Source organism: Folsomia candida, unplaced genomic scaffold (assembly GCF_002217175.1).
Source record: "Folsomia candida strain VU population unplaced genomic scaffold, ASM221717v1 Fcan01_Sc006, whole genome shotgun sequence".
Classification (NCBI taxonomy): domain Eukaryota; kingdom Metazoa; phylum Arthropoda; class Collembola; order Entomobryomorpha; family Isotomidae; genus Folsomia; species Folsomia candida.
Genome location: NW_019091198.1, coordinates 9,401,569 through 9,421,693, shown reverse-complemented (window position 1 = coordinate 9,421,693; position 20,125 = coordinate 9,401,569). Strand labels below are relative to the sequence as shown.

The 20,125-nt window shown below is 39.8% G+C and overlaps 2 protein-coding genes and 1 long non-coding RNA gene across 3 annotated transcripts; 1 reads left to right on the top strand and 2 right to left on the bottom strand.

The window, feature by feature from the left end:
• Positions 1 to 10,530: 10,530 nt before the first annotated feature.
• LOC110851133 (endoplasmic reticulum aminopeptidase 2) lies at positions 10,531 to 15,580 on the top strand. Its single transcript, XM_022098779.2, has 16 exons — positions 10,531 to 11,043; positions 11,166 to 11,315; positions 11,393 to 11,578; positions 11,663 to 11,829; positions 11,913 to 12,052; positions 12,126 to 12,306; positions 12,374 to 12,599; positions 12,664 to 12,818; positions 12,886 to 13,134; positions 13,197 to 13,355; positions 13,437 to 13,668; positions 13,739 to 13,922; positions 14,007 to 14,228; positions 14,313 to 14,585; positions 14,675 to 14,897; positions 14,979 to 15,580. The coding sequence occupies exons 1-16, from the start codon at positions 10,968 to 10,970 to the stop codon at positions 15,120 to 15,122; spliced, it is 2,967 nt and encodes a 988-aa protein (XP_021954471.1). The 5' UTR covers positions 10,531 to 10,967; the 3' UTR covers positions 15,123 to 15,580.
• Positions 15,581 to 15,750: 170 nt separating this feature from the next.
• Positions 15,751 to 16,910, bottom strand: LOC110851102 (ornithine decarboxylase antizyme 2). Its single transcript, XM_022098739.2, has 5 exons — positions 16,883 to 16,910; positions 16,646 to 16,764; positions 16,407 to 16,557; positions 16,235 to 16,324; positions 15,751 to 16,165 (listed from the first exon to the last, which is right to left on the bottom strand). The coding sequence occupies exons 1-5, from the start codon at positions 16,908 to 16,910 to the stop codon at positions 16,050 to 16,052; spliced, it is 504 nt and encodes a 167-aa protein (XP_021954431.1). The 3' UTR covers positions 15,751 to 16,049.
• Positions 16,911 to 17,048: 138 nt separating this feature from the next.
• Positions 17,049 to 19,647, bottom strand: LOC118436029. Its single transcript, XR_004835137.1, has 2 exons — positions 17,328 to 19,647; positions 17,049 to 17,239 (listed from the first exon to the last, which is right to left on the bottom strand). It is a non-coding gene; the product is annotated as an uncharacterized LOC118436029 (long non-coding RNA).
• Between the last annotated feature and the right edge of the window lie 478 nt (positions 19,648 to 20,125).

The following is a 20,125-nucleotide window of genomic DNA, read 5'->3' as shown; positions in this document are numbered from 1 at the left end:
AACTTGCCACCATCGCCACTTTCACCACCACCACCACTTTCTCCCCACTATATGCATACCTCTGTACCAGCCAACAAATCAAATGGCCACGTTCCTCTGTTTGCCTTGGGATTGGAGACAGAAACCAAACATTTATTGAGACTCATCAAATGTCCCAACACTTTCCGACCAAACATCCAACCAACAAACACTTCAACTGCTTACACTTACAACGTTTAGCATTTCCTCCTCTCCATCCGTATTTATTTATTATTTACAGAGGAGGAGGAGGAAGAAGCAATACTTGAAATCAGTTTGCTACTTTTGCTTCTTATTCACACCATACCCACCGCCTGCTAACCCCCGCTGGGGGAAAGGGTAGAGGTGAAAGTGTGTATAGATGAGATTATTATATTAATAAATAATTTCACACAAAACACTTTTCAACTACTCGAGTTGAAAATTGAGTGCATTTGTCAACAAATTTTCAACTTTTGACGAGATATTTATACCCTAAATCAATTTATTGGAGGGGAAAGCTTTTACTGCATAGCGGCCGGAGTGGGTTTCTTCCTATTGTAAATAATGTAAAATAAATAATAATATTTATAATCGAAGAACATCATGACGTGATACAAGAAGACACGAGGCGCTGCTGACATTTTCACTGGCGCTTTGTGTCGTCATTGTCAGATTGTCGCATTCTCTTCATAACAAGGCAAAGAAATATTATGCGCATTGTTCATAGGACTTGGTGAAGTCTAAAATGGGAGGATATTGCTTTTCATTTCAATTTATTCTTCAATGTGATGTGAGAGAATTTGGTGTAAATTGGATTCGGCTGATGATGACTTGGTAAACATGTAGATCGAATTCCACTTTTCAAAACTTTTGTAGACTTCTTCCCATCTTGTGTCAACTTCTTTTACTTTCACATCGCGTGTGTGCCTGGCGTCAGAGTTTCCTATAGTTTGTAACGAGAGAGTGGTGGTTTCCTGATTTTTACTACCTGTCTGACGACTACCTACCTACTACGTACCTACTTACCCATCCACCCACCTCCAAACATGCGTCCTACCCACGCCTCCTTCCAATGCTGTTATCGCAGATCAAGCCCAATTCCTCGGGATGGAATTGAATCTCTGTATTTCTTCATTTGCAGAGATTCTGACGACAGAAGAAGCTATGCATTTACGTGCATACATCATCGTCCGTAGAAAATGAGCCAATGAATGACAAGGTGAAAGGGCATTAAAAAATGTAATCGTCTCAATCCTCATTTCATCTCTCATGGTGTTTTTTTTATTCGTTTGCTTCCTCCGATGACGACATTGGACGAAGAGATAGGAAGAAGACGGCATTGACGAGTTTCAGACAAAATTCGAGTGGAATGAAAGACACGGGGCTGATTTTTTTCCTTCCTCAGCAGCTGCGGATTAGATAAGAAGAAAAATCAGAAAACAAACTATCTCAATGATGATGGATGATGATGATGGTTGGTTTATATGTGTAGGATTGAATTACTATCCACTAACTAGCCTCCAGTAGCTACTTAACACTACTTGAATGGCACATTAAGGTAAGAAATCAAGGTTAATTTAATTAAGGAAACAAAAAATCAAGTGATTAAATGGGAAATGAGTTGGAACAACTAGCAAAGAAGTTCATACATACATTCATCTTACATATACAATTTAATAAGTATGTAATACCTGCTGCAAATAAGTGCTTATCAATCCTGGACTGTTTTATGTCTGACACTTTCTTCAGAGATGTGAAGAAATAGCACATTTCCAAAAAATTATCAAGTCACCCCTCCAGCTTATTTCATTATTATGCACACGGATACTCTTGAAATTCATGCACAAATATGGACGTTGGTAGATAAAAAAATATCTAAGATGCCAAGTGTGAATTGAATATATTGAGGATAAAAATTCAAGCTTGAGCAGTCAATAAATTTATTTCATCCTTTCTCTCTCTCTCATCTCTCGCACCAATAATGTTTGAAGCTGAGCTGATAATAATATGACTTGAGAGATGGATAATAAAGTGCTAAGGCACATAATAATTTCATACAAAATGAAGAAATTGGAAGAGCAAGGTTCGAGTTTTTCACTCACACAAATGTCTCAAGGGCAAGTGAATTATTAAATCAAACGGTTAAGAAATGAGAAGTCGTAATGCAAACTTGTGAACTGAATTCTCTTTCCGCGGAAGAGAAAGCAGTCCTCCCGACTTGAAGAGTATAGACGACTAATAAATCCTCTTCTCTGTTTGGTTTGATTTTTCACCCAGCCTCCAGGCACAGAAGAATACATACTTGAATGCTTGATGAGCTTGTGTGACAACGGCATCATCCTTCCATGCATGTTTTTCACAAGGGTTAACAAGGTACAAACAGTTTGTTTGTAGTGGCAGCTCAAACAACCGACTGGCTGAAAACGTGTAGACAGACAATAAGTTTGAGTCCGGAGTAGAAAGTTTCTTGGGAAAGACAAATCTTGAGTTAAATATGCATCTTACTTACTTATGTACGAGCGAAGTTGAGTGAATTGGCATGTACGTATGTGCATAAATACATTGATGATAACATCAACCTCTTCTTGCAGATACAATAAGTAGCTCACATTTGGATGGTTGTTTGGCGTGGGTGAAAGCATAGGAGGAGGACAAACTCGACGAACGTGTGTATTCTTACGCAGGGGGGAAACCCTTGATTTGGAGGGTCGCAGATAAACAAAACAACGTCGTCGGAGAAACGGGTGGGAGTTTGTGTGTATTTCTTGGAGAAGAAGAAGCCCTATTCCGCATTATGCTTATTATGTATTATTATGTATTATGCTGATGTATGTTGGTGGCTGGGAAGAGGAGAAGGGCAAGTGTTTGAAAAGGGAGATTCATCTTCATTTATTTGATTGAACAGAGAGGAGCTGGGGGTAAATGAAGGAAGCATTTGGGCAAATAACTTGAGGTGAGGTGCGATACTGCTGCTTTTGGTCGGGTTTCACTTTCCGCTCATTTGTTTCGCTTTTGCCTGCCTTTCTTTGCCGATGATGTATGCTTGACTGGTTTCTGGAAGGTTTTGAGACAAGATGTGCAAATATGGTGGTTTAAATTGAGTACTGATTTCAGCAGAGCTTTTCCGTACGTACTTCTTCTTCTTCCTCCTCGTGGTGGGGGTAGTGAAATGCATTCAGAAATTCACATCAATCATCGTCGTCGTCTTTATTGGATAAAATATACATGTCTAAGGAAAGCATTCAAGAGTCGGGATCCCGGTGTTGCTTACTTACTCTAATGCAAAACTGGAAATGGACCGACTTTCTCTTTGCATACTGAGGTAAACCGTAGCCGACCTGCTTTGTCTCGTCGTTCACATTGAGCAAATTCCTGCCACCCACCTGAGAGCATATTTAGTATATATTTTACAGTGATTCATGCAGATGGATAACTTAAATTGTGAGGAATGGCTGCTACAATTATAAATATCTGCGCAATGAATTTCACCCAAATCAACCGCACATTTTAATATTAGCATTTAATATGAAAACCGAGGACCATATTCTTCACGCATCAAAGGACAGAATTCGATTGACTTGTATGACTACTGGGCCATGAAATTTGTCAAAAATCCATTTTCGTTGAGCTATCTTGATTTATCGGCTGTGTGCACGACCTTGGAATGGTCAAGCCAATTTCTGAGCTTTGAAATTAAAGGATGAAATGAATAGGACACTTTAGAAAAAAATAGGGAAGACAAAATAAAAAAAATGAAACCAAATCAAAGAGAAAGGTTTAGGATTATAGTTTACTTTCCTTTCTGTCATTTTGATAATGACAGAAAGGAAATAACCCAAATAAAGTGAAGAAGAAGCCCCAATTCCCTAATGAACTGGACACTGTAATAACGAAACATAAGTAGCAACAGGACCGCTTTTAATCCTATATAGTTCGTCCGCCTGACACTTTTATGAGTTAAAACCACAACGGACAGCAAACCGCCTGGCATGGAATTTCATCTAACATGAAGGTATCAAATTTTGTGATATGATGTCCCAAACAAACAACAACATGCGAGTCCGAGACAGTGACCACTTCCACATCAAACAATCGCATAATAATATCCGATTTGTGCTCACAGATCTTCTTGATGACTCAATAGACAGATACCACGCACGTGCTATTCTAAGTCCATATGTGTTTGGATGCATGTATGTACATGACAGACTGAATGACTCGATCAATTTGCGTGATTTTGTCCACTTGTTATAGTTGCTCTTCGCACTTGGCAACACGCAACAATGCCTTTTTTCCTCTTACAAGTTGGAAAAGAAACCCACCTCAGTTAAAGAAAGGAAAATGGTCCTACGTACTTTTTCCCAGTCCCTCAACAATTTTGAGGAGGAGAAACGTGTCCAACTGAATTTTGGTTCCGTAGATCTGTCGATGCGGAAGGACAAAAAGAGCTCGTGTGTGTGTGCACACGGTATAACCGGATTTATTACGCCATAAACATTTGATCAAAGTATTTTCCAGAATGACACGTCAAAAAGTTTCATAACCGAATTTGGGATTGTGTGTGGCGAGATAAATTATCAATAGGAGAAAAACTCGGTGGTGCTTATGGTGGTGGTGACATCAGAAACTGAGCCGACCTTTAAATTGGGATAAATATAAATTGGGGTCCCCTTTTGTTACATGTTTTTGTTATGATTCTTGGTACATGACGCAAATGAAGATAATAATGTGTATCTTGTCGAATCTTCGTCTTCATCATTATCATCATCATCTTCCTACTTGATCATTATTTCAAATTCGACTTTTTCGCCTATTTTTGGAAGAGATTGATGTTTTCAATGACGATATTTCGCCATAATTTTTATCCTATGAAAGGAAGGAGCCACTAATAATAATAATAAGTTTCCGATGTAACCACCCCACACACACATGTCCATCCGCCGAGGTTAAACTGATTACTTTGAGCCGAACTCTATCCTTATCTCCTTCTCTCTTTCTCCACTCGGCTGAAAATTTAATTAGTTTGAGTAATTGGGTATTGAAATGAGAGTTGAGTCTTTTCACCACGAGCCATATATTATCTACGTACGTATGAACCACCTGCATATACCTTTGGGTGAAATATTAGTGGAAAGCGGTTTTGATTCTGTACTTATATGCACCAATTTTTGGGCTTTGGGTTCGCAGCATCTTTATCTACGTACGTACTACGTATGCGGGATCATGGTGGGCGTTATAGACAGATAATTCGAAGCCATAATGTGGCCAGGTTGGATATATTCCTCCCCTTCACCAGCACTCTCGGACCGTCAACAATGGAACGGATTAAATTAATTTCCAAAGCCGTGGTCTTATATATCTCAGCCTGGCCTGGCTGCCTACGTCTTTGCCCTGCCAATATATTTATGCCCTGATAAACCTGAGGGAGCAGAAGAGCATGGAAAACATGATGATGGATGGCGTGCTTAAATAAATTTGGGGAAAGTGATCTTGAATGAATATATATCTATCCACGAGTCAACTCGCACTTGCTCCTTCCTCTCAAATCTCATTCCATCTCCGTGTAGCTGTCGGGTGAAGAGATTCAGGTGAAGAATAATCTGTGCGACTGAGACGTCGGAGACTGGGAAGACAGAAGACCTCGAGGAAAAGGAAGTTAGCGGAGGGAGAGAGAAAGCAGGAAACTGGAGATTCACCTCGGAGCCAATATTGTCAATGTTCTGTCACCCACACTTGCCATTTTTTCCCTCCCCTCGAGCACTGCTCTGACCACACACCTTGCTTAAGGGATTAACTTCCTCTCCAAGTTGCGAGACAGTGTGAGTGCCACCTTCAAGCGATACATAAGGCGAACGACCATATGTGTACATCATCATTTTTTACATCATGTCCTGCACAACTGTCAATTTCGAAAAGAGCCATAAACCAGGCTTACCCCTATAACTCCAAGTCTGCTGGGTGGGTCAGGAGAGACATGGCTTTTTGATGAACATGCCTGCGAGAGTAAGTATGTATAGGGATGAGAGTTTAGTAGTCCACTAAGGTAAATGGTAAAAGTGGTTGTATGTAGGGGTCTCATACATAAAACAACATTTCCAGTGGTACTTTCTCTCCTTAAAATGAGCCGGTCAGTGCAGCATCGGATTTACAATTTGGACACAAGAAGAAGAAGAACTGGACTTTGGACATGTATGTAGCTGGTTTAGGTTCTTCAACTAGTTGTAAAAATCCTCGTGGTGGTGGTGGGCATTTGGGCAGAGACGACTGGAGAACAACAACGGAGAGGATATAGTATACGAGACCTGGGCTGAAGCTGGACCTTCTGTCGACCCGAATAAACTAAGATGTTGAATGATTCTCCACTAATGCAGACTTTTACTTTTGGAGTTCTTCTCCACTTGTCTTGCAGAGTGAGTGACGTCGCATTCCGAGTCTCGTCGTCGACCAATATTCATTACAACATGCTTAATAAAACTATGTACTGAATATAAAGTAATGAAGCTAAGAAACTAAGTAAAGTTGCTTAAAACCAAGGTTCTTCTCTCCTTCGAAATTGAGTTTCACGATGACACGATCAGATCAGATATGAACTTGAAGCAGGTGCACGTGCCTATGCAAGAAGGGTATTGTGTAACCGTGATATGCTACCATATTGAGCATTATTTCCGCTATATAGAAAACAATAATTGACATGAGCCTCTTATTCCGACTTTAACGGGATCACCACACACAGATTTTCTTTTCTTTCGCAGGAATAGCTTGAAAAGTTATTTTCAAAATTGCCGGAGAGGGATGCCAGTCCGTTCTATTTCCAAAGGTTAATACTTTTGATGGCAGAAAACATTCTCCATTTTGTGGAAGTTTGTTTAGAGGACTGTATTGGATTGACAAGTTTAAAGCTATTTCTCTTCAGTGCAACATTCTTTTTATCTCGACTTGTCCTGAAATGTGTCAGGATTCGTGGTCGTCTTCGTTTACAGATAAGAAGCCCTGCGACATGCATCGTCGAGAGAGAAGAGTAACTGACTGTGAGTAAATCCGACGACCAAGTCGAGGTGCTACGCTATCCAGCAAGCAGCTTTCTCCCATCAGTTCTACTACTTTCCACACGTCGAGAAACGACTCAATTTCGACCCTGGATGTTATCTTGCATTACATTACTTTGATTTCGACGGTGAGTGTAGGTATTTACTTTTCTAAGGGGCAGACTAACCCCGCTGTCCTGATGATTCTTCCGTGTCAAGCATGATGAGCCGAACTGGGAGTGAGATGAGAGTAGCTCGTTCTATTCCAATCATCTAAACTCTCGCCGTTTTCGTCCTCGTCGTCGATGTACGAAGGTACAGAACTACCACCACCATTACCACCTGAATAACCTCCTACATGAGCCGGTGGGAAACGTGTGAAGAAGGAAATCAACCAATCTAGGAAACTTTTTGCATTTGAGTCCATCCAAAAAAAAACTGGGTCTGTCTGTGTGAATGGAATTTTGTTCGTCTCAACTCTTCATGTTCTCGTTGCTCCTTATCATATGCACATACTTGCCAAGGGGGTTGGCCTCGCCTGGCATTTGCAAACTTTGGAGTGAGAGAACTTTGCTATAAAAACTCAACTATTTGTCTGCAGTGTAGTTTTATGTTTTGGAGTTTTCACTCTCTCTCCATTTTTCCACTTGGTTGGATTGTATTCCAAATAAGATCAATCTTCCCTCTTGTCCCGACTGACAAATCTCACCTTCTTTTCCTCCTCCACCTCCTCCTTCCCATCCCACACAGAATCAAACACATTGATGAGACAAATAATTACAAGGTTTAGTCTCGCTTCCGGTGCGACAAAATTCAATTTCATTTTATAACCTGCTCCCCAGGTAATTTGCATTTGCATTGATTTTCCTTAGTTTTCGAACTTTCGAAGAGGCTGCTTGATGGAAATTGGAAATGGGTAAAGTATTTGCTCTTCCAAAGGGCATAGACAGGACAAGGAGTAGTTTGGTTTTGTGGATTGGATGCATGAGTAGATGAGAGATTTATGTTTTTAGTTCTTGTGTGTCCTCTCCTCGGCCGAAATAATAATAGGCCTCTCGCCAGCCTTTCACTTCAGACGACTATTCTGCTCCTCCTCATTCATTCTTCTTTCATCCGTAATTACAAATTTGCTTCCTCATTGGACGGACGAATGGAGTCAATTCGGTTCCACGACCAATATGCAAATCACTATGGGAGGATATTTCTCCATGCGGCAACATAACATTTAAATGGTAGTAGTACAATTTAGCATTTCGCGTTTGGATGGAATTGCTCAGAGGCAGCAAAATTCTTTGTAGGACAGCAAAAAAAAAGTCTTGCACAAAGCTGGATGACATATCAAAGGGAGTTCTTTTTGTAAGGCAAATATTGAATAGAAATTGGTTCTGGATATACATACATACGTAGGAAATGTAATACACGAGTGTACACAAGGAATTGATTGTTTACCAATCCAAATTCATGATAAAAGTCTACTGCAAACTTCTACTTCAAACTTTATTAGCACATTCATAAGTTCAGAAGTTGTATTATTTATGACTTTTGCCGTTTACAGAGAGAGAGAGGAAAGGATAATAATAATTTCTAAACAAATAAACAAGAACCCTCAAAAGCGTTTGATTACCAGTGACGTTTGGAATGTGGGGTAATAAACCATGCAGTAATGGGTAGTCAACGAGCAGCAGAAGGAAGTCAATAATATGAGACATTCTTCCCCGAATGTCAAATGTGGCCTTGATTAAAAGAACAATAAGGAATGACGTACTCTCAGTGTTACGCAATCATGTATATAAATATTTGCGAAATATTTGCCATTTGTGAGCCATAAATTAATGTTTTAAAACTCATATTTCCAGTAAATCACGTATGTCCCACTCCAAATTAAGTGCATAATCAGTTGTATGGCTCTTCTAATTATAGCAATTTTAATGAAAACTCGTCAAGTCGACGATTCTTGACTAAATGTAAACACAAGTGGGACGGAAATGGTACATATTCAAATAAGTCGTCGCCTTGCCACCTATTTATTTATACGGCGTGATTACATCCTTCATAATTCATAAAGGAACACACAAACTGCTTGAAATGGCCTCTACTTTTGAGTGCATGTAACTCATATTGCAGGGAACTTATTGCAGGCGAAATCTCATTCGAAACTCACTCTCGTCGCCGTTGTTCCGTTTAAGTAAATGAATCATCGCTCTTCATCTGATTCATTCACTGTGCCGTCTTCTCTCTGATGCAGCAGAAGGCGTTTGTCGTGCAGCAGCTATCTCTCAAAATAAAATTTCAAGTGGACAGCGACGACAAGAGGCAGCAGTCAACTATGCTTTCGCTCTCTCTCTCTTTCTGTGAATCTAAAGAGTCTGCAATCTCAAACTCATTGAGAAAGAGAGAAGAGTGTTACGAGTGGGTTAGAAAACATGACGAGCTTTCATTCTTCTTCTTCTTAAGAGTGGGAGACAGGAGGCGGAGGGTGAGTGAGTGCTCGTTGACCAAAAAAAGGAAGAAGGACGCCTAAAATGACATGACTTTAGTATGAACGTCTCCGGAAAATTTACAAATTATTCACCCAACCGAAACATTGTCCTCGAGCGGAGTGTGTGAGTTGTGAAACGGGAAGAAAAATAGGCTCAGTCCCTCACGAGCATAAAGAAACTGCATAAAAGAACAACGACATGTACATGATGATGAGATCATTTCTGGGGATTGCTCACATTCAGAGTGACACTTTTGTTAAAAAGACAATCTTCTAAAATGCAATAAATATGGGGACGTGATTGCAGGGATGTTAAGTGCTACACACGTATATGCACACTACACTCACACCCTAAACAAAAATGATGTGACCACACCACACCCGGGACAGGACACGAGTCGTAACTGACAGTGCGACATTTTTCATATTATTTATGCCAAACTTTATTAACAATTTCTACATTATGACAACACAAGAAATGTTGGGGGGAGAGAAGACCATTTCCGTTGCAGGGTGAAACATGCGGTCTATATAAATGTGATGCATATTTTAAACATGCTTTTTTTTGTCGCCAGTCGATATATTTTCATTGTTGAGTTGTTGTACATTTTTTTTTCATTTAAAAAGATGAGATTTCTTCCACTGAACTCATGAACCGAAGGTCGAAACTTGACAGAAAGATGCTAAATTACTTTCAACATATTATAGTTGCATATATGCAATAATGTTTCGTTTGGTATGTAAATAAGGGTCCGAATCAAAGTGCAACAATGAAAAAGGGACACAACAGCCCGAAAATCGGGACGATGTCGTATATGTAATTGTGAGAAGGGCGATTCAAGCCATTCATTCAGTCGAAGTAGTCACCACGGGTTTTCATCTCCCCCTATTTTACTTCCTCTGTAACCAGTGAGAGCGAATTAGAGCAGGGATTTTCTCTGGTATGGGTAGAGAGAGTCCAGGGGAAAGCGACCGCTACTACCCGGCACTGTTTTTCGGATCGATAAAAAAGAATCGGGCCAGATTCCCCTTTGGTCCATATCGTTTCCACCTCCCATTCAGTTATGCGACCTAGTAAACACTGAAAACTCGCTGGAAGAAAATAATTCTCGAGTGAAATTACTTAATTATAAAGTCAGTAAAGTTTTCAGATCGGGTAGTTAACATATATCACGGTATCTGAGTATCTGCAGTTGTAAAATATCTGTCGGGAGTGTGCCCCTGCTTTCTTCCCCATCATTTCACAGTGAAAGTTGAGAAGTTCTAAATCGTTAAAAATGTTGTAAATAAGCTAACCAAAGTTTAAGGGTCTTTGGGTGTGCAGGTCTTTCTGGCTGGATTTTGACATGGAGGAATAAAGTGATCGGGCACTATTTGCATATGAGCTATCTTTAACAGTTGAGATTTATGTGCATCGCAGAGTGCTGTGTTTGTGTCGAGTATGCGAAGTGGAGCTTCATTAAATGTCATCCATCAAGCCGAGAAGAATGAGCGTTAGGATGAGTGAGCATGAAGTTGATGAAGTTACTTTCCTCACGGGTAAGAAGAGCTGATTAAGCCAATTCATGCTCATTATCTATGCACATCTACGTATGTACAATTGCATATAAATATGGATACGGATTCATCTTCATGTGCCGTTTTGAATCCTATTTTTGCAGGGGAATCAACCAATGCAAATAAACGAACTCTTTACGAGCAGGAACGGATTGCCGTGTGCTCACAGAAACGGGCGGTGGGTGTGGCCCTCCTCGTCTTTTTTGCGCTTTTCTTTGTCGCCGTCATCATTGCCTTTGCGACTCCTCTCAGTGGTACGTTCTTAAAATTGGAGGAGGAAATGCACTTGAGAAATTATTGAAAGCAAAGCAATAATGGTTTAACTGTTCAGGATGTTCTTTCTTAACTGGACCATCGGACTCTTCACTAAATCCGGATGAAGGTTCGGACGAACATGACTTTATTTCCGAGTCTGGAGAACTTTTTCCATGGACGAAACCCAGACTACCCACCGACATCAAACCAACGCACTACACAATCTCCATCCACCCAAACTTGACCACTTTAGATGTTACAGGTTTGTACATATGTACCACAACTTATTTCTATGCTTTACAAGGAGTGTCATAGCTAAACAAAATTTTACTTGGCTATTCTTCAGGATGGGTGGTGATACGTTTCGAGGTGTTGGTGGAGACGAGCCTGATTGTTCTGCACAGTCGGAATATCACCATCATCGACAAGTGGGTGAAGGAAGAGGTCGAGGACGGTCATCGTGTGGAGCCTCTCAACATTTCTCAGTTGCTGGAGTATCGCCCATTTCAAATGGTATATAATATCTCATTTACGTGTAAAGGATACCAATGGACACAGTAGAATTCTCTATGCAACTTAATATCTGACCCTTCCAGATTTCGTTGGAAATGAAGGACGAAAGTGCTCTTATCCCTGGAAAAAACTATTCACTAGGAATCCGTTTTCATACAAACATTAGCACGGAGCTGGAAGGATTCTACCTCAGTAGTTATGTAAATTCTCAGGGAGAAAGGAGGTCAGCATCATATTATTCAAAAATAAAATTGGGCATAATTTTCATACTGGATTACATATATTTCCACGTGCAGATATTTAGCAACCACCCATTTTGAACCAACTTACGCCCGGTCTGCCTTCCCCTGTTTTGATGAACCACAATTTAAAGCAGCCTTCAAAATGATCATTATTCGTAACCAATTTCACAAATCGTTGTTCAACATGCCCATCAAGAAGATTGAGACAGTTTATTACGGGTACAACATGGAACTGGTGAGATGCCGAAACTGATTTGATTTTGAGTTCTATTTGTTAATAAGAAATACTTAATTCAAATTAGTGGAGGGACGAGTTTGAAGAATCCGTCGAGATGAGCACTTATCTTGTCGCATTTGTCATCTGCGACTACGAGAGCATTAGTAACAAAACGAGCAAAAAAGTTGAAGTATCCATCCATACGCCACACGGTCTTCTCAATCAAGCACAATTTGCACTTCAAACTGCCGTCCAACTCATGGACTATTACGACGAGTTTTTCAGCGTAGCTTATCCATTACCAAAACAAGGCGAGTATTTTCATAAGCGTCATTTTCTGTTTCGATTGTTAATAATAGATTTGTGTCCCGATAGATTTAATTGCCATTCCCGACTTTGGTGCGGGTGCAATGGAAAACTGGGGCTTAATCACGTACCGAGAAACTTCAATTTTATACGATAAAAATGAGAGCAGTTCGGCTGCTCATCAATGGGTTGCGGTGGTCGTGGCACATGAGTTAGCACATCAGGTATGCATTATCATAAATCGTATATTATTCAAATATATGACATGATTGAATAAAATTAACATTTCAGTGGTTCGGAAACCTTGTGACGATGCGGTGGTGGAATGACCTTTGGTTAAATGAAGGGTTTGCCAGTTTTGTGGAGTACGTGGGAGTGGATCATATCCAGCCAGATTGGAAAATGATGGAACAATTTGTCTTGGAGAAGACGCAGACAGCTTTGGCACTCGACGCTCTTGCGAGCAGTCACCCCATCTCCGTGGATGTCCGTGACCCTCGGGAAATAGAAGCCATTTTCGACACGATATCGTACAACAAGGTGATAAATACTTTTCTGAAATATTTCTGAATCTGTTTTACATAAATACTTGGCAAAAATAGGGAGCTGCAATCCTTTATATGCTGGAGTCTGTTCTTGGCCAGAGCAATATGCGTCACGGGTTGATGGACTATTTGAACGAGCATAAGTTCGACAATGCGGACACAGACGATTTATGGACAGCTTTGAGCAGCAGTGCAAACGATTCAATGAAAGTCAAGGTATGCAAATAAACTTAGGAAACTATATTAATGCTTGTATGTGAACTTGGACTCCTTGTATATTCTAAATATAATAATTAGACAATTATGGATACTTGGACTCTACAAATGGGATACCCTCTAATTCGCGTCCGCATTGAGAATAATTCCATCCGGGCGTCACAAACTCGATTCTTGTTGAATGCATACGACAACGAAACAGAGCTAGAACACGTAGAAAATCAGTTTGGCTACAAGTGGTACATTCCACTCACCTATGTCACCGATCTTAAGCCCAGAAGCATGCAACTCGTTTGGATGAACAGGACGGATTGTGAGAAATTTCTTCAACATGATTAAAAACTCAGTAATCTAAATCTCGGATGAACTTTAATTAATTTCAGACGAGTTCAGCATGTCCTTCCGAGCAGAATGGATTAAATTCAATGTTAATCAAACTGGATTTTATCGAGTTCAATATGAAGGACAACTGTGGGATTCCCTCATTAAAGTATTGCTTACAAACCCATTCATTCTGAGTCCAACTGACAGGGCGAGTTTGATTGACGACGCTTTCACCCTTTGCAAGTGTGTGCATTATTATTTATTTCCAGTTTTGATGGTGGCATAATTATCACGATTTCATTAAACGGAATATGTGTGCATATGTAGGGCTGGACTGGTAGATGCAAATATTCCATTAGAATTGTCCCAGTATTTGAGCAAAGAGACAGAATACGTTCCATGGGCCACAGCTCTAGAGCATTTCCGATCATGGAGCAAAGTTTTGTACGAGAGGAAGGCACACCGACCTCTGATTCAGTACGTACAAAAATTAACGGAACCAATTTACAAGAAGGTCGGATGGGCAGATTCTGGAACTCACCTATTCAAGTACACACATCACAAAATTCTCTAGTGCTCCCCAAGTTCCAAAAGCTTCCACTTTACTAATAAATCCATACTGTTTCGATGTAGGCTGTTGCGAGGTGAAGTTCTCTCCACAACAATTCATTGTGAAAACAAGGATGCGGAAAAGGAAGCAATGGCAAGATTTGACAACTGGATGAAAAAAGGGGTCCGAGTTCCGCCCAATTTGCGAGAAGTCGTATACTCTGCTGGGGTAAAATATGGGGGTGTAACTGGTTGGGACTATTGTTGGTCCAAGTACAACTCTTCTCGGGTTCCCAGCGAAAAGAAAATCTTACTCAAAGCAATGGGATCGGCTGCGGATCCATGGCTTCTACAACAGTACGTTCAAAAAATGAGTCCCTGACCATATACTTATTCTGGCAGATCAAATAATGTACATTAATCTTTTGTATTTACGATTAAACTAGATATCTAGAAGCATGTCTTGACCGAGAAGTCGTCCGACCCCAGGACGTTCGAACCGTCCTTGGCGTCGTTGCAGCCAATCCATCGGGAAGATTACTGGCTTGGCGACACCTCCGAGCACACTGGCTCACCTTCCAGAGCATGTTTGGCGAAGGGTCGTTTACGATGGGCAGTTTAATCACGGCAGTCGTGGGACATTTTTCAAATGAGTTTGATTACAGAGAGGTTGGTTTTTGTGTGATTTGTCCTCTTCAGAAATATATAAAAAAACTGATTTATTTAAATAATGCACTTCGTTCTCTCAAGGTGACGGATTTCTTCAGCGACAAGGACGTCGGATCCGGCACTCGTGCTCTGAATCAGAGCTTGGAGACAATTAGACTCAACATGCATTGGCTGCAAAATAACGAGGATGATATTGAGAAATGGCTTCAATCCCATTTACGCTGACCCAAAAATGGCAATGGTGTGAAAAATTTACTTGTGAACATTGGATTGATTCGTGATGATGGTGACGTCTGTTGCTGTGGGTGTGACTCGTGATGGTTCGATGATGAGATGTATCGTGTCGTGCCTTACTCAGATAAAGTTATTTTTCGCCTGTAAAGATTTCTCCCATCATTCATATCCAAAAAGGAGGAAGCACCTCTTCCAAAATTATACGTAGGCCTGGACTCTGCTTCACGCAACCAATCATGGGCCACCTTATGAAATGCATAAGTTTGGAACTATGCTCTAGTCCTCTGCTACCATGCAAATAGAATAATTGCTTTTAGCGACGTGAAAATTATACTATCAAAAAACAACGAATTAATAATTCCTCTCTATATCTTTCCTATACCCTGAATACTTATGTATCTATGTCTCACAGCCATATAAATAATAAAGTGTTTGATGTACTAAATTAACTATTTGGGTCACTTGATCCTTTATTTATGGAGCAGTCTAATGCAGGAACGATGTGCATAAATGATGAGAAGTTCATCATCCCGTATTCATTTATGCATGATTTTGTGGTCGTGGTTCTTCAAGAATGAGGACATAAATGAAAAATAAATTTGAACTCTATTTGCACAAGTGAGTTTTAAGTTTGTGACAATAATGAGGAGAAAATTCTTTAATAGTTACAGTTCATATACATATGGATAAAGAAGCAGCAGTGTGGTTATTAGTCGTCTCACTAGTATTGTACATAATAATATATCATAAATGATTCAACATTCCGAAAACCAAGTTATGTCGGTTCTAAATGAAGAAGAAAACGAATAATAATGTGTCTGTGTAGTAATAATTTTTTTAGAATAGACTGTAGTATGTATTTAATAATGAAGATGATTTGTTTTTTGTTCACTTTCCGCGTCCAGAAACCCCTTTTATTTAGTCAATCTTGTACACCAGAAAGACGTAATCAGGTGCTGCAGGTCCCAACGCTAATTCGTTGCCTGGTGGGACGAGATAGAACCCCAAGAACATGAATGTTCGTATGAGTATGGCTGCAAAATGATAAAAATATTATATAATTGCTCCAACAAGAAGATAATTTTCCCCTTAATTCTGGTTACCTCTGTCCATTCGATCTTTTTTGAAGCAAACGACAGCATGATGGCACCGCAACACCTCTTCTGCATACTCCAACAGAGCTACAAACGCCTCTTTGGATTTTCAAAAAAAATATTCGAATCAATATTAAGAATTTCGATTTTGTTAATTAAGGAAGTGAGCATGGGTCCAAACCTTTCGAAGCGTCTGGTAAGCATCCGTTGGGTATTTCGATGTACAAGTTGTTCTTAATCAATGTGGTGTCCCAAGTGAGGGTGTTGTGTTGAGTCAATGGATAACGGAAAGAGATTTTTATTGGTTGGTTTTTTGGAAATTCCTTGTGTTCCTGGAACCAAATTGGATTATAGCGTGGTACATTATCGTAGCAAGTAGTACTAATTATGTAAGTTATTGAATGATTATTGTTCCCTTACGTGATCATAGTTCGGAGAGAGCCCAGGTTCCCCCTCGCCCTCCCCGCCGGTCAGGTCATGAGTAGCATCGGAGGAGTGGGGGACATCACCGATGCCACCGAGGCCCCACACCGAGGGTCACGGAGATCCTCTCCGTCGTAAACGACTGAAGAAAACTGGAAAAAACGAAATGACCAGTTAGTTCGCACTTTCGCCATTTATTTTATAAGAATATTTTGCAAATATGGGATAAGCTACCTTGAGCCACTTCCAAAGTTACCACCATTGTTACTCATCATTTTCAAGGCAGACATTTGTTCAGAAATTAATATTGACGTTGAATTACTTGTATTCAATATACTACTGGTACTCATAACTTTCCAGCACAGAACTCGTTCGTCTTTTTACACGTAGTTGGGATCTGAAAAGTATAATTAAACACAATTTTAAGCATTATATGAGGCATTGTGTATAAATTGCACAATGGCCAATTTGGTCTCGCAATTAGATTCGCTATTCTTCTCTTGTTTCATAAATTCTTCATAAACTTCTCGCTAAGAAGGAGGAGGATATTGGTCTTTCTTTGTTTCATTCAATTTTAGCATTCTTGCGAATCTATTTTCGGGTTTAGTCCAGAATTAGGGGAATATATTGGAATATTATTAGCAAATAAGAGTAGCAGTGCATTAGCAAACTGACTGACCATCCAGAATTCCAGAATGCATACAAGTTTAGTACAAGGAAAAAAGTGTTTTGACAAATAATAATTGACCACCTAAAATTGTGACTGTGTTCAACGTGACAAGTTTCCAGCCTGACTCAGAGATGGTTCAACAATAAAAAAAAGTGCAAAACTCTCGGTGCCGATATTGCAATCTTATCATCATCGTCATCCTGACAATGCCCTCCTGCCCAAAGCAACATGTTGACGACGAGGAGGGCTGTCATGCAAAATGCGATACTCGTTTTTCAGGTTTGTGCCCAATGTTTAACTTAATTTGCTTCTCTCTCCATCAAAGTGTTCTTTGCACAAAGCATTATTATTTATGTTACATACAATAGTCAACCCTCGTACTTTTCCAACGACGTTTTTATATACATACAGACCATGTTTTTATTATATTACGCGTTAATTTTAGTGTCCAGCCATATAAAAACCATCAACAAAATGACATTATAGTACAATGCTACGACTACTAATAGTACACAAAGGGGTTATTAATGACCTGTTAGTATTGTGACGCTAAAAATAACTCATTTGTCATATCTGACCCTGCAGTTAATATGCCGATAGCTGATATGGCCTGATTTTATTCTATTTTATATATATCATTTTATGGGACTGCACTTTATGTAATCTCGAGTACAAACAAATCGAGATGGTGTGATAGTGATGGAGGCATGGCATGGCATCCACTCTTCCGGGGTTTATGGTGCTACGTGATTGATTTGTTTAGGGTTCTTGGAATTGTTTTCATAATTTGAAGAATGAGACCACTCTTGGTAATTTTCCACATGCTTTTCTATTTGAAGAGAATTGCGATAATAAGGAATGAATTGAGACGGGCAGTCACGTAGACTCCGATAATTGTAAATGGAGGTCACAAATATCTAGTTTATGTATCCGTGTTTAGTTCCAAAGAAATGGCACCTCCATTGTTAATCTAGTCATAATAACCACCTGCGAGCCAAATTTTTCTCAAAATCGGTCCAGGAAGTGCTATTGTAATGAGGGTGGAATGTGGAACGCGTCATCACCTTAAACTACGACGCCAAATTATTTGGAAATTTTCCATATTGGTTGCATCATGAGAAAATGCTGCAAAATTATTGCCTCTCAAGTTACATACAATCGTAAAAATATTTCAGTTCTTCAGCCATTAGTCATTTCCAGTCAAGTTGTATTTATTACGAAGAAAAAAGAATGCGATATGAATGGAATGAAAGACGAGAAACCCGTCACGAACTTCAACTTATTGGTTGCAGTTGAGATGAGTCTCAGTTTCGTCGTTAATTCTAATTCAGATCAACCGACAGACAAAGACGAATGGAATAAATAAATGTTAAGTCTTCTTATCAATTTGCTTTGGTCTCTCTCACTTACGGTCCCCTGGGTCAGAAAATCAAGTTGTCAGAAAATATGGTTGAGCTGGTATCGGTATTGGTACTGATAAGGGGTCATCATAATCATTATGTGGTCTCTCTCTCTCCTTATTTCTATCCGTTCTTATTTCTCTCAGATAATAATATAAAATTTAACGAGGAGTCCCATCAGAAATATTTTGTTCAGGCCACAAATAAAATTTACACGTCAATGACAACTTTTATTCTTGAGCAAAAAGGACAAACTGTGAACCGAGTTATTTCCAGTTACATATTTAGTAGAAGGATGAAGAGAAGATGATTACATGACTTGTTTAAACCTTGGTTTGCCATAGCATATGCATATTATGAATTTTGTGAACCTGTTTCTTGAAAAAAATGTAGACTTCAGAATATGCCCACTCCTCCTCCCTTTCGTGACATGCGAACTTTCCCCTGCAGAATTCCAGTTTGCAAATTTACGACCCACCCCGGATGACAATTTCTAAGAAGATTGCAAATTCAGTAGGTATATACCCTCGTCTTCAATTCTAGAAAAGTACTCTTGCAACGAAACAAGCTCAGCAGTCACGTACACCCTCCACATAAATAAATACGCGTCACAAATTCCTGATAACGCCTCCTCTCTATAAGGAAATAGGATGATAAGATAGTAAATACTTGAACTTCTTTCGCTAGAAGAGAACAAAGTGATGCACAATTTATGCATTACTCTCATGGGACAAGTGAGGAGCCCTTTTCTAGAGTTTCAATATTTCTTCCCTTCAAATTGGGGAATTTGGAGTAGTAATTGCGCCTTGAAACGCACATTTTAACAGGGTTTTGCAACCAAGCTTTTCTAACCTTTGACCTTTGAGTGATGAATGAGTATATGTAACACAAAAGTGTTGAGGATGATGTACAGAAGATGTATAAGTTTTAAGTACCTTGAGAGATGAAGATTTGTGGACGACAGCTTTTAACAAACTTGATCGGGCAGAAGGAAGGCTAACAGCGAACTAAATGAGTCGAGTTCTGCAATTCTCCATTAAACAGGCAAACAAGACTTTTAATATTTATAACACACATATATGTACAAACTGTTATGTGAGCACACAGTTTGCAGTGGTAGTAGCAGAGAAGCAGTAAGTATGTAGTTGTTGTGTGTTAGGTTGATGATGTTACGAAGGCATAAGAACAACCCAGTATGAAAAAGTCATAAGAGTTTGGGACGCAATCGCAGTCCGCATTGTATCTCCCGTGACCCAACGTGGTCAGTCGTCCAACTACGACGTGGATAAGGCAAACTTATCTAACTTCTTGGTGCAGAGATTGGTTGGAGGTGTGGATGTTATGCTAAGAAGGGGGCAGTCCTGGCATGGACATGGCATGGTCTTCATGACAGGACACATGGCACGG

Excerpts from the sequence above, each read along its gene's own strand:
- LOC110851133 (XM_022098779.2), top strand. The coding sequence starts at position 10,968 with ATGTCATCCATCAAGCCGAGAAGAATGAGCGTTAGGATGAGTGAGCAT. Across the intron at positions 11,579-11,662 it reads GACCACTTTAGATGTTACAG|GATGGGTGGTGATACGTTTC; the intron begins GTTTGTACATAT and ends GCTATTCTTCAG. Across the intron at positions 14,898-14,978 it reads ATGAGTTTGATTACAGAGAG|GTGACGGATTTCTTCAGCGA; the intron begins GTTGGTTTTTGT and ends CGTTCTCTCAAG.
- LOC110851102 (XM_022098739.2), bottom strand. The coding sequence starts at position 16,910 with ATGGTGGTAACTTTGGAAGTGGCTCAAG. Across the intron at positions 16,765-16,882 it reads AACTTTGGAAGTGGCTCAAG|GACCCTCGGTGTGGGGCCTC; the intron begins GTAGCTTATCCC and ends GAGGATCTCCGT. Across the intron at positions 16,558-16,645 it reads TCTCTCCGAACTATGATCAC|GAACACAAGGAATTTCCAAA; the intron begins GTAAGGGAACAA and ends ATTTGGTTCCAG.